The following is a 13,948-nucleotide window of genomic DNA, read 5'->3' as shown; positions in this document are numbered from 1 at the left end:
CAGTGTTCTGAGCTTGGAAACCACACCCACGGCTGCCCTACTTGAGGCTGCGATTGACAGCTTGCCCTGCAGAGTTTAGCTCCCTTGACTTACCTGGGTGTATTTTATGTAGAAAGCTGGGTTGTTTCATCTTGGAGCTTTGTGAGTTTGTTAGCTGTGGTTTGAGTGATGAGCAGCATACTCAATCAGCGGCTGGGGCGGTGTCCAGGAACTCCACATGCATCTGGTCCTCACCTCACTTGTGCTTGTTATAGTCTCTTTCTACTCGTTTCTATACATCCTCTATCGTTCTATTGCTGGATTTCTGCTCCTTCTACTCTTTGCCTCACAATTCTGTAGCTTCCCAACATCTAGGTTTTGACATGGTTATCCTGAGTTTGCTTGTGTTTATCTGTCTGTATATCTTTCTCTGTTCATATGTCATCTGTTGTGAGCACATATTAAGGGACTGTTGTCCATCTGTATCCTGCAGGTTAGCACACTGAAGGCAAGGAGCAGGAGCAGGGGTCATGTGGAGCTCAGGGCCTGCACCTTTTTCTTTTTTTTGAGGAAATAGGAAATGCAGAATACAAAATTAGTCACATATCTTCACTTACTCTGTACTTTTAATGTCCCCCAAATAGTATAATTCCCCCTTTACCATTTTGTACTCCCATACTCATAGTATCATAGTATCATAGTTTAGAAGGTTTAAAAAGACACATATCCATCAAGTTCAACCAAGGAAGGGAAGAGATTGGATGAAGAAGGGATTTAGGGGAAACAATTCTATATAACATAACCATCAATGTTATTTAGGTGTAAAAAGGCATCTAGACCCTTCTTGAAGCTCTCTGCTATCCCTGCTGTGACCAGCGCCTATTCCACAGATTGACAGTTCTCATTGTAAAAATACTATACAATCCCCCCCTTAAGTGGCCCGCACACTGTACAATGCCACCCTAAGTGACACTCATATAGTTAAATGCCTCCCTTTAGGTGGTTTTCACATGCACCCTTCCTGTTGCCCAACAACTAAGTATGCCCCTTACCTGAAGCCCTTACTTGCAATGTCCCTATTTTCTAAATAACCCGCTTAAAATGTTGGGGTGTGGAACCGACAGATCCGTTCTTCACCATGATACTAAACTTTTTCTGCATCGGGAGGGACTATTCCGCTGAATTCGGGGTGGTGACGAGGCATGTGTTGGGAAAGGCATATGGAGAGGCCACAGTAGTAGGTTACCAATGCTAATATCTGTGATATGTGTTGGAACCAAGTCAAACTGTTAGGCCACTAAATGAGCTGTCAGTTATATTTGTGACATGTAAGTGGAAACCTGTGGAGAGACTGGCAGAGAGAAGAGGTAGAAGACAAGCGAGAAGACAGATGGATTCGCCGGGCAGCAGAGCTAAGGATAGATTGGAGGGGGCGTTATAGAGTTAGATGGCAGACCACAGAGAAGAATATTGAAGTAGTCCAAGCAGTAGATGATGAAGGCATGAACTAGCAATTTTGTAGACTCTGGGTTGAGGAAGGATCAGATGCGAGAGATGTTCATGAGATGGAGGCTAAGGAGGAGGTAAGAAAAAGGAGTTTAGAGGTAGCAGAATGAGCTATACCTATAGGAATGTTAGGATGGCAGAGGAGAGAAGGTGAAGAAGCCAGGTATTAAAGAGATCACTAAAAGGGGCAGGACCTGGGGGTCGGTGGATAACAGCCTCTTGTAGGTTACAGGTGTGAAGTATTGTATCATGTTTAATGAAAATGTTTTTATTTTTCATATGCTTTCTAAATGTTGAAACTAAGAGGACATTTTACTATGGATGAAGTGGATCAAAGTTCACTTCTTTAACTGAAGAATGCAAGACCCCCCTCAGCCAATGTTTACATCTCTGTACATCAATGTTTACAATGTCTGCGATGCCCATGTAATAATTTACCAACCAATGGACTATGGATATTACTTCTTTATCCCTAAGTAACCAAGCCCAGTCCCACTGAAGGCTTCTGTATAATACTTTGTGACACAAATAAAGTAGCACACATCTGCCTTACTTTCAATGGCATCAGTTCGCAGAGATTGAGATATTATACCATACGTTATCTAGGTTTGATTTCTCGTGAGCTCAACTCTGTAAATGTTATCAGTCATTAGAGAACCTGAGGTTGTGTGAACAAGAGCAGAACTTAACACTGGGGGGCATAGATGCCGTGAATTTCGAAAGATTGAAAGGTGATAGAGGGTAAAAGTGGGATTGGGCTGAAGGAGCAGGTATCCAACAGGATTCCAAGGAGGAGGTGGTAAGGGGATCACGAGATTAAGGGTGCAATCACACTGCCGTTGCCCGCCATACTGTAGCACGGCGGGCACATGGCAGCGCCAGACAGAGGAGGAGCGCTGCTCACCCCCGCCCCTCTCCATAAAGACATGTCCTATCTTTTTACGGCTACGGAACAGTACGGTGCCGCACGTGTGCTGCTCCCATACAGCTCTGCGCACCCATTGCCGGCCTGTGGGGGACGTATATGGGACGTATTTACGTCCCCTGAACGGCCATGTGAATGAGGCCAAAGAGTAGGTAGGTCAGCGATGGATGACTAATGTAACAGTATGAATTTGTTTTTCATATAGTACCAGTTTCCACCCCCAGAATGTCATAGGGAAGCATTAATGAGTTACCAGTAACCTATTAAAGAGTTTCATGTAAATCTGTTACACCCTGCTAATAGAAGATGTGAGAAAGGCTTTAGTGCTCCCAGCACATCCCTTACATTATTCCTACTTGACTATGAAACACTTACTACTCTGAGGATAAAATGTTTTATCTTACATCTTATTTAATTACAAACTGTATTGATAGCAATTTAATTTTTTTTCTTTTATAGAACTGTGCGTCATCTCTGCATTTCAAGTTTTATTGCAATTAGTCTTTATTAGGACAATGTAATTAGCCATCATCAGTGCCATCCAAGAGCATTAATGTTGGTTATTTTGGTTTTTAATGGACTATTGATTAGTAGTTTTGTGTCGTTGTTACATCTGCTGCATAAGGCATTCATTTTACAAAATTCTACATAATTAAAAAAGAAATGTTAGCATCTGCATACATAATTACTGGGTGCTGCAAAAAATAATATATGGAAATGAAGTGGATCTTCAAAAAGGGAAGTTTAGACTTGGTCACTTGTACTTGGTTTAGGTCCACAGCCTCCTCCCTATCATCTTTTTATGTTTTTAAATGTCAGTTTTAATTAGAAAACATCTCAGTAATGAAGGAACCTGATTAGATGTTCAGCAAGGACTTAATGAATACATAGCTGTAATTTAGAAGTTTGCTTTAAATAACTGTTTTATAAAAGCAGATTGTAATAACATATGCATGATTAATTCTGGGATTTCGGAAATTGGGCTTTAGTGTGCATCTGTCTTTCTCCATATTATTAAGCTCTCGGTCTAGATATGTTTCAGGCATGACTGCCAGTTTATTACATTATTAAGGTGATAGTTCATTTTAGGTGACATTTATTTATATACTTTTTTGCACTGTATAAACACAAAATATAAGAGCCACAATATGTACTCTATTAATTATTGGCATTTCTGAATTATCCCTTGTCAATGGTTTTATTAAAATAAGCAAACAGGCAACTCTTGTAGATACCCTTCAGCAGTAAAGTGGCTTGTACAGAAGAGCTTTGTGACTCCCACTGCTATATTGTTCTATTGCCCTATTGTGATTTTACATAATGATGTGTGATTATTTTTAGACTTTGCTCTATTGTGATTTTTACATGATAATGTGGGATTATTTATAGGTTTTGCTCCATTGTGATTTACCATAACAATGTGTGATTATTTTTAGGTTGCGCTCTAGTGTGATTTATACAAATTAGAAGCTCCACCATTGCTTTGTAGATGTGAACATCAGCATTGCAGCCATATCTTTACATTACATTGGTGATCTGCCGGCTTCTTAATTTTAAAAGTTTTTTTTCTCTTTATCTGTTCACTTGTGGCACTTAATATTGTCTACCATCCCTATGCAGTGCAATACATATATAATTGGGTCAAATAAAGAAGTGTCTCTGGCGGGCACAGCCCCAACGATGCTGCCGACAGCCCAACACGTAACTCAACTTTCCAGGGGCAGGGGTGATCACGGCAGGACAACCCAGTGGTGCTCAATGTAAGAAGGTATCCATACAAATTACGTAGAGAAAGATGACGGCACTCACCGGTTCCAAAAACGTGAAAAGCGTCCTTTATTGGTGGAGAGGCATGCAGGGGGGTAGGAAGACAGATTCCGGCAACCCGACTGCCGGAATCTGTCTTCCTACCCCCCTGCATGCCTCTCCCCCAATAAAGGACGCTTTTCACGTTTTTGGAACCGGTGAGTGCCGTCATCTTTCTCTACGTAATTTGTATACATATATAATTGGGTGTGACTAGTGCGAGGAAATAGGATGGGCTAGTAGAGAGAGAGTTGAAATTTCATGCAGTTAGCAAGTGTGATAGGCTTCCCTAAAGAGATAAGTTTTAAGAGCATGTTTGAATCTATGGTGTTTGGGCAGATCACTGGCAGATCGAAGAGCACAGGTTGAGCAATAGACTTGGATGAGAGAGGAAAGGTAAAGAGGTGCCGCTCTGTGCAGAGCTTTGTGGATGACTGTGATTATTTTAAACTGTATTCTGAAAGAGACGGGCAACCAGTGCAATAGCTGACATAGACTGGAACTGAAAGACAAGATTCTGCATTAAGAAATTAAGAATTGGAGAGGAGAGAGTTTAGTGTGTGGAAGTAGGGAGTTACAGTAGTCTAGTCAACAGTGAATCAGTGCGCCAATTAGCATTTTAGAGGTTTCAATTGTGATAAATGGGCGGATTTTGGAGATGTTTCTGAGATGCATGTGGCAAGAGCAAGCAACAGATTTTATATGAAAATAAAAGCATATACAAAGGACAGTTCATCCAGCAGAACCCCAAGACAGCGAGTCTACTGCCTCTGGTTTATGTTGACCCCACAAATCTAGATGGAGAGGTCAGGGTTGGGTTGGTTAGTAGGTGGTGAAGCAACAATAATTTCCATCTTCGATTAAGTTTTAAGCCCTTGTTTTTATGAAATAAAAGGTTTTAAAAACTGTGAAATGAGAATGAAGGGCTCCAGGCTTAATAGATGTCAGTGGAGCCTGGAGCCCCTCATGCTTTTTTCCATAAAAACAAGGACTTAAAGAGGTTTTTTCATAAACTAAAGTTAGGCTCTATCCACAGGATAGGGCCTAACTTGCTAATCAGTGGGGGTCTCAGCAGTGAGACCCCACTGATCAGCAAGTTAGGCCCTATCCTGTGGATAAGGCCTAACTTTAGTTAATGGGAAAACCCCTTTTAGAAGCTAAAAGAGACCCAGATCCTGCCAGAGGGGGCACACACTAGCATGTAAGTGTGCATGGTTTACAAACTTTAATCCTGGTGGTAGATTTTCTTTAAGGTGATTAAATATCTAAATTTAACCTTCAGTTGTTCTTATATCTTCATCCACAAATCCACACGAATGTGTTTTCTGTTTCTGTCTTAATATAATCAAGGGTTGTGTGTCAGGGTGGTGCCTCGCCGGAGGTTATATGGGCCACTTTCTCTCCCTTCCTGTGCCACCCTGACTTTGTGTGTCTGTGAAAACGATAGTTAACTGACCTGGCATAACCCTACGGGACGTCACAGCAGCATTAGAGCCATTCATAGGAAAAAAGTTGTTATAATATTTAGGAAATTTAAGATTCATTTTACATAATGTAGTTTTTTACAATAATTATAAATTAATAATTATAATTATAATTATCTAAATTAATGCTAACTACTTATAGTTCTTTGATCTTATTTGGTTGAATTGACCTGACTTCTGAATACTTTCTACAAATATTGACTAACAGATTGTCTTGATTTTGACTAATTAATTGACATAAAGACATTCTACTATAGTGTTTTAGTTATGGCTAAGGTAACACGATGGTACATGTGTCTAATATTTCTTCATTTACTTGTTTAGACAAAAATTGGAAAATATCGCTTATTGCTTCCGGGCTTTGAAATCTCAGTGGCAATCCATTTTAATGTAAATCTGAGATATAAATAATGAAAGTGCAATGTCCATCTATCAATATTAGAGCAGTTATGACAATTTAATTTCTTATAAGATATCACATATTATCAAGCCTTATTTAATATTTTAGTATTTATTTGCACAGAAGACTTCCCAGTTGAATTTTTTATGCGATGTTGGATAAAATACCAGACTGACATTATAGTTTGTTGCCCAGCCATTGATAAAGAAGATAGTGACAATGATTCCCCCAGGGCCTCATTAGAATTGTTGTCATTTGTGCCACATCAACTTTGTGTTCCTCGCAATCTCTACTTGAAGTCGTGTGTGATCAGTATTGTTTTTCAACTAGTGTTGTCAAGTAAAATATTTTAGGGTATTTAAATAAATGTATAGACATCCAAGTTTGTCTTAATGTTTATTCATTTTACTCCTAGCAAGCTGTTTGCCATATGTGAATTGGAATATGAATGTACAGGCGTGCGGATAATTGAATATTAGTCCTAAATTCATAACTGAATCTAAACTTGAAATAATATATTGTTATTTAATATAATTTTCTCTCATATGCCGGCACAACTTTGTGTCCATTTGTTACGACATAGGGGACACTTGGAGCGGAGTGTCACTGTGCTGTGTATGTAGTCTAAAACCATCTAGGAACCTACAGACAACTTAGAAACATGCTTAATTGTTGATGCATTAGAGAAATCCTAAATGCAAGAGAGGAACTCTCTAAGCAGACACATTGGGGCATCCTGCAGGTGTCGCCGAGGTCCGCCGGACCTTCTACTTCCCGGTGCATGTAAGTGCTGATCTTGCGACACAATTCTTTTTTTAAATTCTGCAGTTTTTCCGAAGCCGTCGGGTTGTCCAACGGCCACACCCCCTGATTTCTGTCGGGTGAAAGCCGGCGCCGATGCGACACAATTTTTTCCCGTGCGCCAAAATCCCAGGGCAATTCGGTGCAAATCGGAAATATTCGGGAAACCTGATGAAAGTGCGGCGTTCGAACCCGTAGTAAATGAGCCCCAGAATGATCTATCTAGTTATATGCGCTGACAAGGTGGTTAGATTATCAGGGTACAGGTTTATATACACTTTCATTTAACTTCTGAACATTGTTCTAGTATCTGACATATAGAAAGAGAGATAAGACAGATGAGAGATGAGATGATGTGATCCACTAGATGCCTATAACACACAATTTCATCTCTCATACATCTCTCCTATTCCACAACACACTTTATCTGCTGTGCCTTCCTGCTGTGCCTCCCCAGATAAACAACTTAGTTGTCTGGAGCTTGTAGTCCTCCTCATGCTGCTGCTGGCGGCAGGAACTGAATGGGGGTCATTTACTTACCCGGTCCTATCGCGATCCAGCGTCACGTTCTCCGACGAGGATTCGGGTCTTCCGGCTATTCACTAAGGACGTACGCGTGATGTCCACCAGGTGTTGCTGCTGCGCTGAGGTCCGCCGGAGTTCAACAACCTATTCCTGGTGCATGTGACTGATTGATTTTGCAACACAATTTGTTTTTTTAAATTCCGCGGTTTTCCGAATCCATCAGGTTTTCCAATGGCCACCCCCCCCCCCCCATTTCTGTCGCGCCGAAATCCGATCGTGTGCGCCAAAATCCCAGCGGAATTCAGCGAAAAATGGAAAAAGTAGGGAAATCCGACGAAAGTGCGCCGCAGAGCCCTTAGTAATTGAGCCCCATTGTCTGTGTCTCAGTGTGCATCCGTGAATTAGCTCCATCCTGGACTACATTAAATGGCTGCAGGAAGAGGGTCATGTGATCATAACTGTCCATGAGCAATCACCCTGCCAAGACAGTATTCCTGTATGATAGTATTCATGCATATAAGATTAAAGGGGTATTCCCATCTGGGCATTCACATTTAATCAAATTCATTTGCCATATGTAAACATTTCTTCAATTGGATTTTATTTAAAAAAAAAATGTTCTTGTGTGAAGATTAATTCTCATAAATGTAGCCATGTTGTCCCTAAGATACGACCACCTCACATTTTGGCAGCAGTGGCCAGACATGCGCTATTGAGTCCTGCCTGACCACCAGGCTTCAGAGTTCTTTACTAAAGGATGGCTGTGCTACATGTAGTAACTCCCGGACATTTCATATACAAAAAATTTTTGTTTCTTTGTGCAATCCCTATATATGGCAGATTCAAGAAAGCAGAGCAGAACTTTACTAGATGTATATTGGTAAATTACCTAATGTCCTGCTCCCCCCCCACACACACTTACACACAAATATTACATTACATAAAACATGAGGTAAAGTGGCCAGCCCCTTTAAGTGCTTGAGGCATAGCACTTCCATGACAATACTGTATTAAAAAGGGGGTGTGGGAGCTCACCAGATATGGTTGTACAACATAATTCTCACAAGTCTAGTATGTGTGAGTAGTCGAGTAGTCTCAAACCTAAATAGCCACACTGGTCAAAGTGAGTACAAGTGTAAATGGTTGGTGGATGCACACCAATAGCAGGAATTGGAGAGTAAGTTTTGGAATAGTCATTTTATAGTCAGAGCACAACATGTTTCAGTGTACAGGAAGCTCCTTTTATTTTCTTTATGATACTATATAGTTATTATAAATGAGTGGTTGAGTAGATATCATGGCTTACATTAAACTTACTGGTGATGTTACGTGCAGTGGAACAGTAGGACTGTAATAGTTGCAATAGTAAGACTAATGAAGCCATATAAGGGCAAGTAAAACCATTGTTTGCTGAAAACGCTGTAGCATAATTGAGTACAATATGTTGATAACACATATAATAGAGGTTATGATTGAAGACATGAGTAGGCATAACACTCCTGCTTCCTATAATTTAATTTTGCGCATACATATTATTATTCTAGTCTTATTTAATTACTGATATGCTATGTGGATGCCTTTCCCCATTAGCTCCTTAGCATAGGAACATTTCATTACCTGAGGGTTTATGTTCAGCAGTTCTTGTTTATACTTTGGTAAATCAATTATGGTAGCTTTTATTCGTTATTCTGAATTGTCAAAGAACAATAACAGATTATACTATTACATTGTCTCCACGGCTTTATAACATTACAAAATCATTTATTAAATATAGTATTGTTATTATATGTATTGCTATGACAAAGACCACTTTATGTGATTTTTTTATATTTAAAATTTTATTGAGTTTTAACAGAGAAATAACAAAAATCTCACACATTAATATGTAGAGATACAAAGACAAGAAAAATATAAAACAGTAAGTGAGTACCGACACAATGCGGCAATGCTGAGAAGTAACATAATATATACTTCAGCAGAGGAGAGGGGTCAGTCCTCCCAGAAGGGATCTATAGAGGTACAAGAAAGTGAGAAGTAGGGAAGAAGGAGCAGGAAGGAGGAGAGCGGTTTAGAGAGGGTAAGGGGGAAAGGGAAAGGAAGGTTACTCAATCACCCCAATCTCCCAGCACCGCCACCCTTCAAATCTCCAGAGGTCCAGTGAAACAAGGTTTTCTGGAAGCAGGATGCTCTCTTGGGATCTGCGTTCAAAAGGCTCTCCATTCAATGTAGTTCGCTTACCATTCTGAGCCACTGCCACATGGAGAGGGGGGGTGAGGGAGTGCCAGCAGGCTGGTATGCAAGCCTTAGCTTCGTTCAGGAGGTGTCGGACCAGAAACCTTATGTATGTAGTCAGGGATACTGATCCAGCAAAACACAAACCGACAGAACTACTGCATCTGAGTGAAGTGAGGATTGGATATTTAAGACAGTGTGGTTAAGCTGGGTGTGGTTTACAACATCAGAACACTACAGCCAGAATCCAGGGTTTTGACACTTCCATTCCAAAACATTCACCAAAATTTTGTCATAATTTAGTAGTGTATAATATGACATATTTAGCCATATTTAAATAATCTTTAATAAATATTATGTTAAAGGGAACCTGTCACCAGGGACCTCATTTTCACTAAAGACAGGTTACAGAAGCTCATTACACCTGCACTGCAAATCTGCCTTTCTGCGTTCTCTAAGCATTTGAATTACAATATAATTGTGTCTTATAACTTACCTTTTATTGTAAGAGGAACAGGTTTTCAGGAGTCGGAGGCACTCATTTACTATGCACGCCCACACTCTCTGAAGTTGACCAGGTTTAACTTCAGAAAGTGGGGGCATTCATATTTAATTCGTCTTTGGAGCCAATGGGCCCCCCGATGACATAGGCTGGAGCACCTCTGACTCATTTAGCATATTTTTCCTGAAGTTATGAAAACTTGTTCTCTAAGTTAACTGCGTTCTCTAAGCATTTGAATTACAATATAATTGTGTCTTATAACTTACCTTGCACACTGACATAATCCTCTATGTAGTCCCAGGGGTTGGGCTTTGGTTTGGATGCATTTCAAAAAACAACATGTGACTTGTCAGTGCTGCAGACCCCTCAGCTCTTGGCCCCCACCTTTGTGCTCCTTTACAGCTCCTCCCTCTTGCTCCTTCACAGAGCTCACAGCGTGGTGAGCTGACTTCAGTGGGTGATGGAGGAGCTGTACAGGTAGATGTTCAAACTTACTTGACTGATGCATTTTATTGTAAGAGGAACAGGTTTTCAGGAGTCGGAGGCACTCATTTACTATGCACGCCCCCACTCTCCGAAGTTGACCAGGTTTAACTTCAGAGAGTGGGGGCATTCATATTTAATTTGTCTTTGGAGCCAATGGGCCCCCCGATAACATAGGCTGGAGCACCTCTGACTCATTAGTATATTTTTCCTGAAGTTATGAAAACTTGTTCCTTACACGATAAAATTCATCGGGCAAGGAAGTTGCACATCTATGGTACCATCAGAAATTCTGATGGTAGATGTCCTTTAAATACATTACTTTACTATACTTTAATATATGTGTTTAAAGCTCTACCTAATTTTTTATGTATTTACTAGGTCTGTGGGTTGCATCCTTCATGAGATGTGCTGCTTGGAACACGCTTTTACTGGCTACAGTTTCTTAGCTGTTGTTCTGAAAATTGTTGAAGGTCCGACACCCTCTTTACCTGAACAGTACTCTAGTGAACTTAATTTACTAATGAACAGGTATGCTACTCCTCATGTAGTATTCTATGGTAGTATTGATTGGTCTGCTTTACTATGTGAATTGTGACTTTCATATTTCAGGATGCTGAGCAAAGACCCTTCACATCGACCAGGAGCTGGTGAAATTCTGCAAGTTCCATATATTGCAGAACAGCTGCAGGTCTGTACAAGTTCTTTTTTGGGTGATTTCTTTGTGATATTTTGAAATGGGTCCTGCTTGCTTTCTAAAAAGAGAACTCACCCTTTTGTTTTTCACATTGTTGAGTTATGTAAATTCAGTATTTTTACACAAATCCTTTTTTTCTACCTCGTAAACCTTCATGCATGAAGTTCTCATTTCAGATTTGATCAAATTTACCGTATTGTAGGATTCATGGATGCAAACCAGTCTAATACGTCCTAATCTTCTTATCCATTCAAACATAGACTCAGTCTTTGTTTTGGATCATTGCTTTTGTACATAACCCATTTATACATCATCATAAACTCACACAGGGCCGGCGTCAGCACCCGGCTGACCTGGGCAAGTGCCGGGGCCCCAGAGCTCCAAAGGGGCCCACCACGACGATCCATGAGAAACAGTGGCGTAACAATACCAGCCCTATTACGTGCCCCCGGGCCCGTTCCACTACCTCCCCTGATTGTAGGCCGCTTAGGAGGTGGGTGGAGAGGTAGTTGGACGGGCTCGGTGGCAAAGTATGATCGCATCCACTCCCGTCCCGTCCCGTGACCTGACTGCTCCTGAAGGAGCTTGGACGGCCTGCCCTGCCCACTTCACATGAGGACCGCCCCACCCTGCCCACCTCACATGTGGCAGTGCATATCCTTCGCTTCTACTCCATCCCGGCCAGCGCGCCTCTGTTCCGACCCGGCCAGTTGCCTCTCCTCCGGCCCGGCCTGCGTGCTTCTCCTCTGATACGGCCAGCATCTTCTTGTCCGGCCCGGCCTGCGCGCCTCTCCTCCATGGCGTGGCGCATCTAGCACCTCTCGTCTGGCCCCAACCTGTGTGCTTCTCCTCCATTTCGGCCAGCGCACCTCTCTTCCGACCTGACCAGCGTGCCTCTCATCCGGTCCGGCCTGCGAGCTTCTCCTCCGTCCGGGCCTCCGCGCTGGGGCTGTCCTGTGTGCGTCATGTCTGCCCTTAACTGCGGCTGGGGTGAGTATATTTGCTACACATGTAAATGCATCTATGTGTTTGTATGCTGTATATGTTTTTATGTGTATTTCTGCTGTATATGTGTTTGTGTGTATATCTGCTGTATATCTGTGTGTGTGTGTTGTATATACTGTATGTGTGTGTATATATGGTGTGTATGGTGTATTATATGCTGTATATCTGTGTGTATGTGTTGTATATACTGTATGTGTGTGTATATATGGTGTGTATGGTGTATATATGCTGTATATCTTTGTGTATGTGTTGTATATACTGTATGTGTGTGTATATATGCTGTACATACTGGATACGTGTGTATGTATGTTGTAAATTTGTGCATATACTGTATGTGTGTAAAAATGATTGTGTAAAAACATGTGTTTTAAGGGAATGGGGGCCCCCTTCAATGGTCTGCTATGGAGCCCAGCCTCTGCTGGTTACACCCCTGATCAGAAAATTTAATTACATCAACGATGGCATCATAATTGAAATATATGATTAAGGTATGGTAAGGCCATGCCGCCACATGAGTTCACTGTTAAGGGGCCCACTGAGGCTCTATCGCCCAGGGGCCCACTGAAACCTGGAGCCGGCCCTGAACTCACACATAATAGAGGGAATAAAGTCAAATGTGCCTATGTTACTTCATAATAACTTAGCTTTAGGCTGCTTTCACACAACCATAGAGCAAGCTCTATCTTTTCCTCTTGCATGGTACAATACGGTACCATACAATACGTGTGGTCACTGTACCGCTGGGCGCCCAAAACATCAATGGGGACTATATCCAGCTGCAACATACGTCCCCAAAACGGCAGTGTGAAGGCAGACTTATCTATGGTCCTTTGAGTGTGAGAACCTGAAACCTCTACCAAATAGCTGCCAGTGTAAGGTTCGGCTACATATGACATCAGTCAGTAGAGTAAATTATTCATTTGAAAATTATCCCATGTCCGCTCCAACTAAGATCTGCACTCCACTATCAAGTTTTTTGAAAAAGTGACAAGCAAGTTATTATACCGAATATTTTGGTGCAAAATGAGTTCAACCAAAGATTTGTGATTTATCTTCATAAATCCTCCTTATATATTGCCAAACATTTGTCATACAGTACAAAGGGCTCCTTCACTGCCATGGCCATGAGCCAGAAAATTGCTTCTGCAGTGTGACCATTTTTGACTATTTGTATGATGATTTTACTGTGCAACCTTGCTTCAAGCTAAAAATATTGAGACTGAGTTCAAAAAGAACTTTTGACTAGATTACAATTTTCAATATTGTCTCAAATAGATAAAAAGTCAGGCATTTATTTTCTTTTATAAAAAAAAAACTTGAGCTAGCAATTGGTATTAGATTATCAAGAATATTATCATTCAAAGGTATAGTCTAGAACAATATGCATTGTGTATATGTAGGGTATGCCATAAATGAAATGCAGAGGCAGATTTGGGGTGCAGTCACACATAGCGTCTAACAAGTGCGTTTCAAAATGCATTCCACCAGATAGAGAGAGATTTGCCTAGTTAAACAGCTGTTAACATTCGTGTTTACAAAACTCAACCATTAACATGATTTTATCGCATGCGTTATACATTTGTCAACGCAATATCAATGCACG

General features: G+C 41.1%; 1 protein-coding gene across 3 annotated transcripts in view; it reads left to right on the top strand.

Annotated features, from left to right (window-relative positions):
• The window catches only part of NEK11 (NIMA related kinase 11), a 168,175-nt gene that overhangs the window by 76,018 nt on the left and 78,209 nt on the right, over window positions 1-13,948 (top strand). For all 3 annotated transcript variants that reach the window (XR_011855881.1, XM_072153484.1, XM_072153485.1), the window contains exons 7-8: window positions 11,025-11,174; window positions 11,256-11,334. Coding sequence is in view for 2 of the 3 variants with exons in the window: in XM_072153484.1 (XP_072009585.1) it covers window positions 11,025-11,174; window positions 11,256-11,334 (229 nt within the window). In the remaining variant the exon portion in view is untranslated. The remainder of the gene's footprint in view (window positions 1-11,024; window positions 11,175-11,255; window positions 11,335-13,948) is intronic.

This window comes from Engystomops pustulosus, chromosome 5, assembly GCF_040894005.1.
Source record: "Engystomops pustulosus chromosome 5, aEngPut4.maternal, whole genome shotgun sequence".
NCBI classification, from domain to species: Eukaryota; Metazoa; Chordata; class Amphibia; order Anura; family Leptodactylidae; genus Engystomops; species Engystomops pustulosus.
This window is presented reverse-complemented; position numbering and strand designations above follow the sequence as displayed.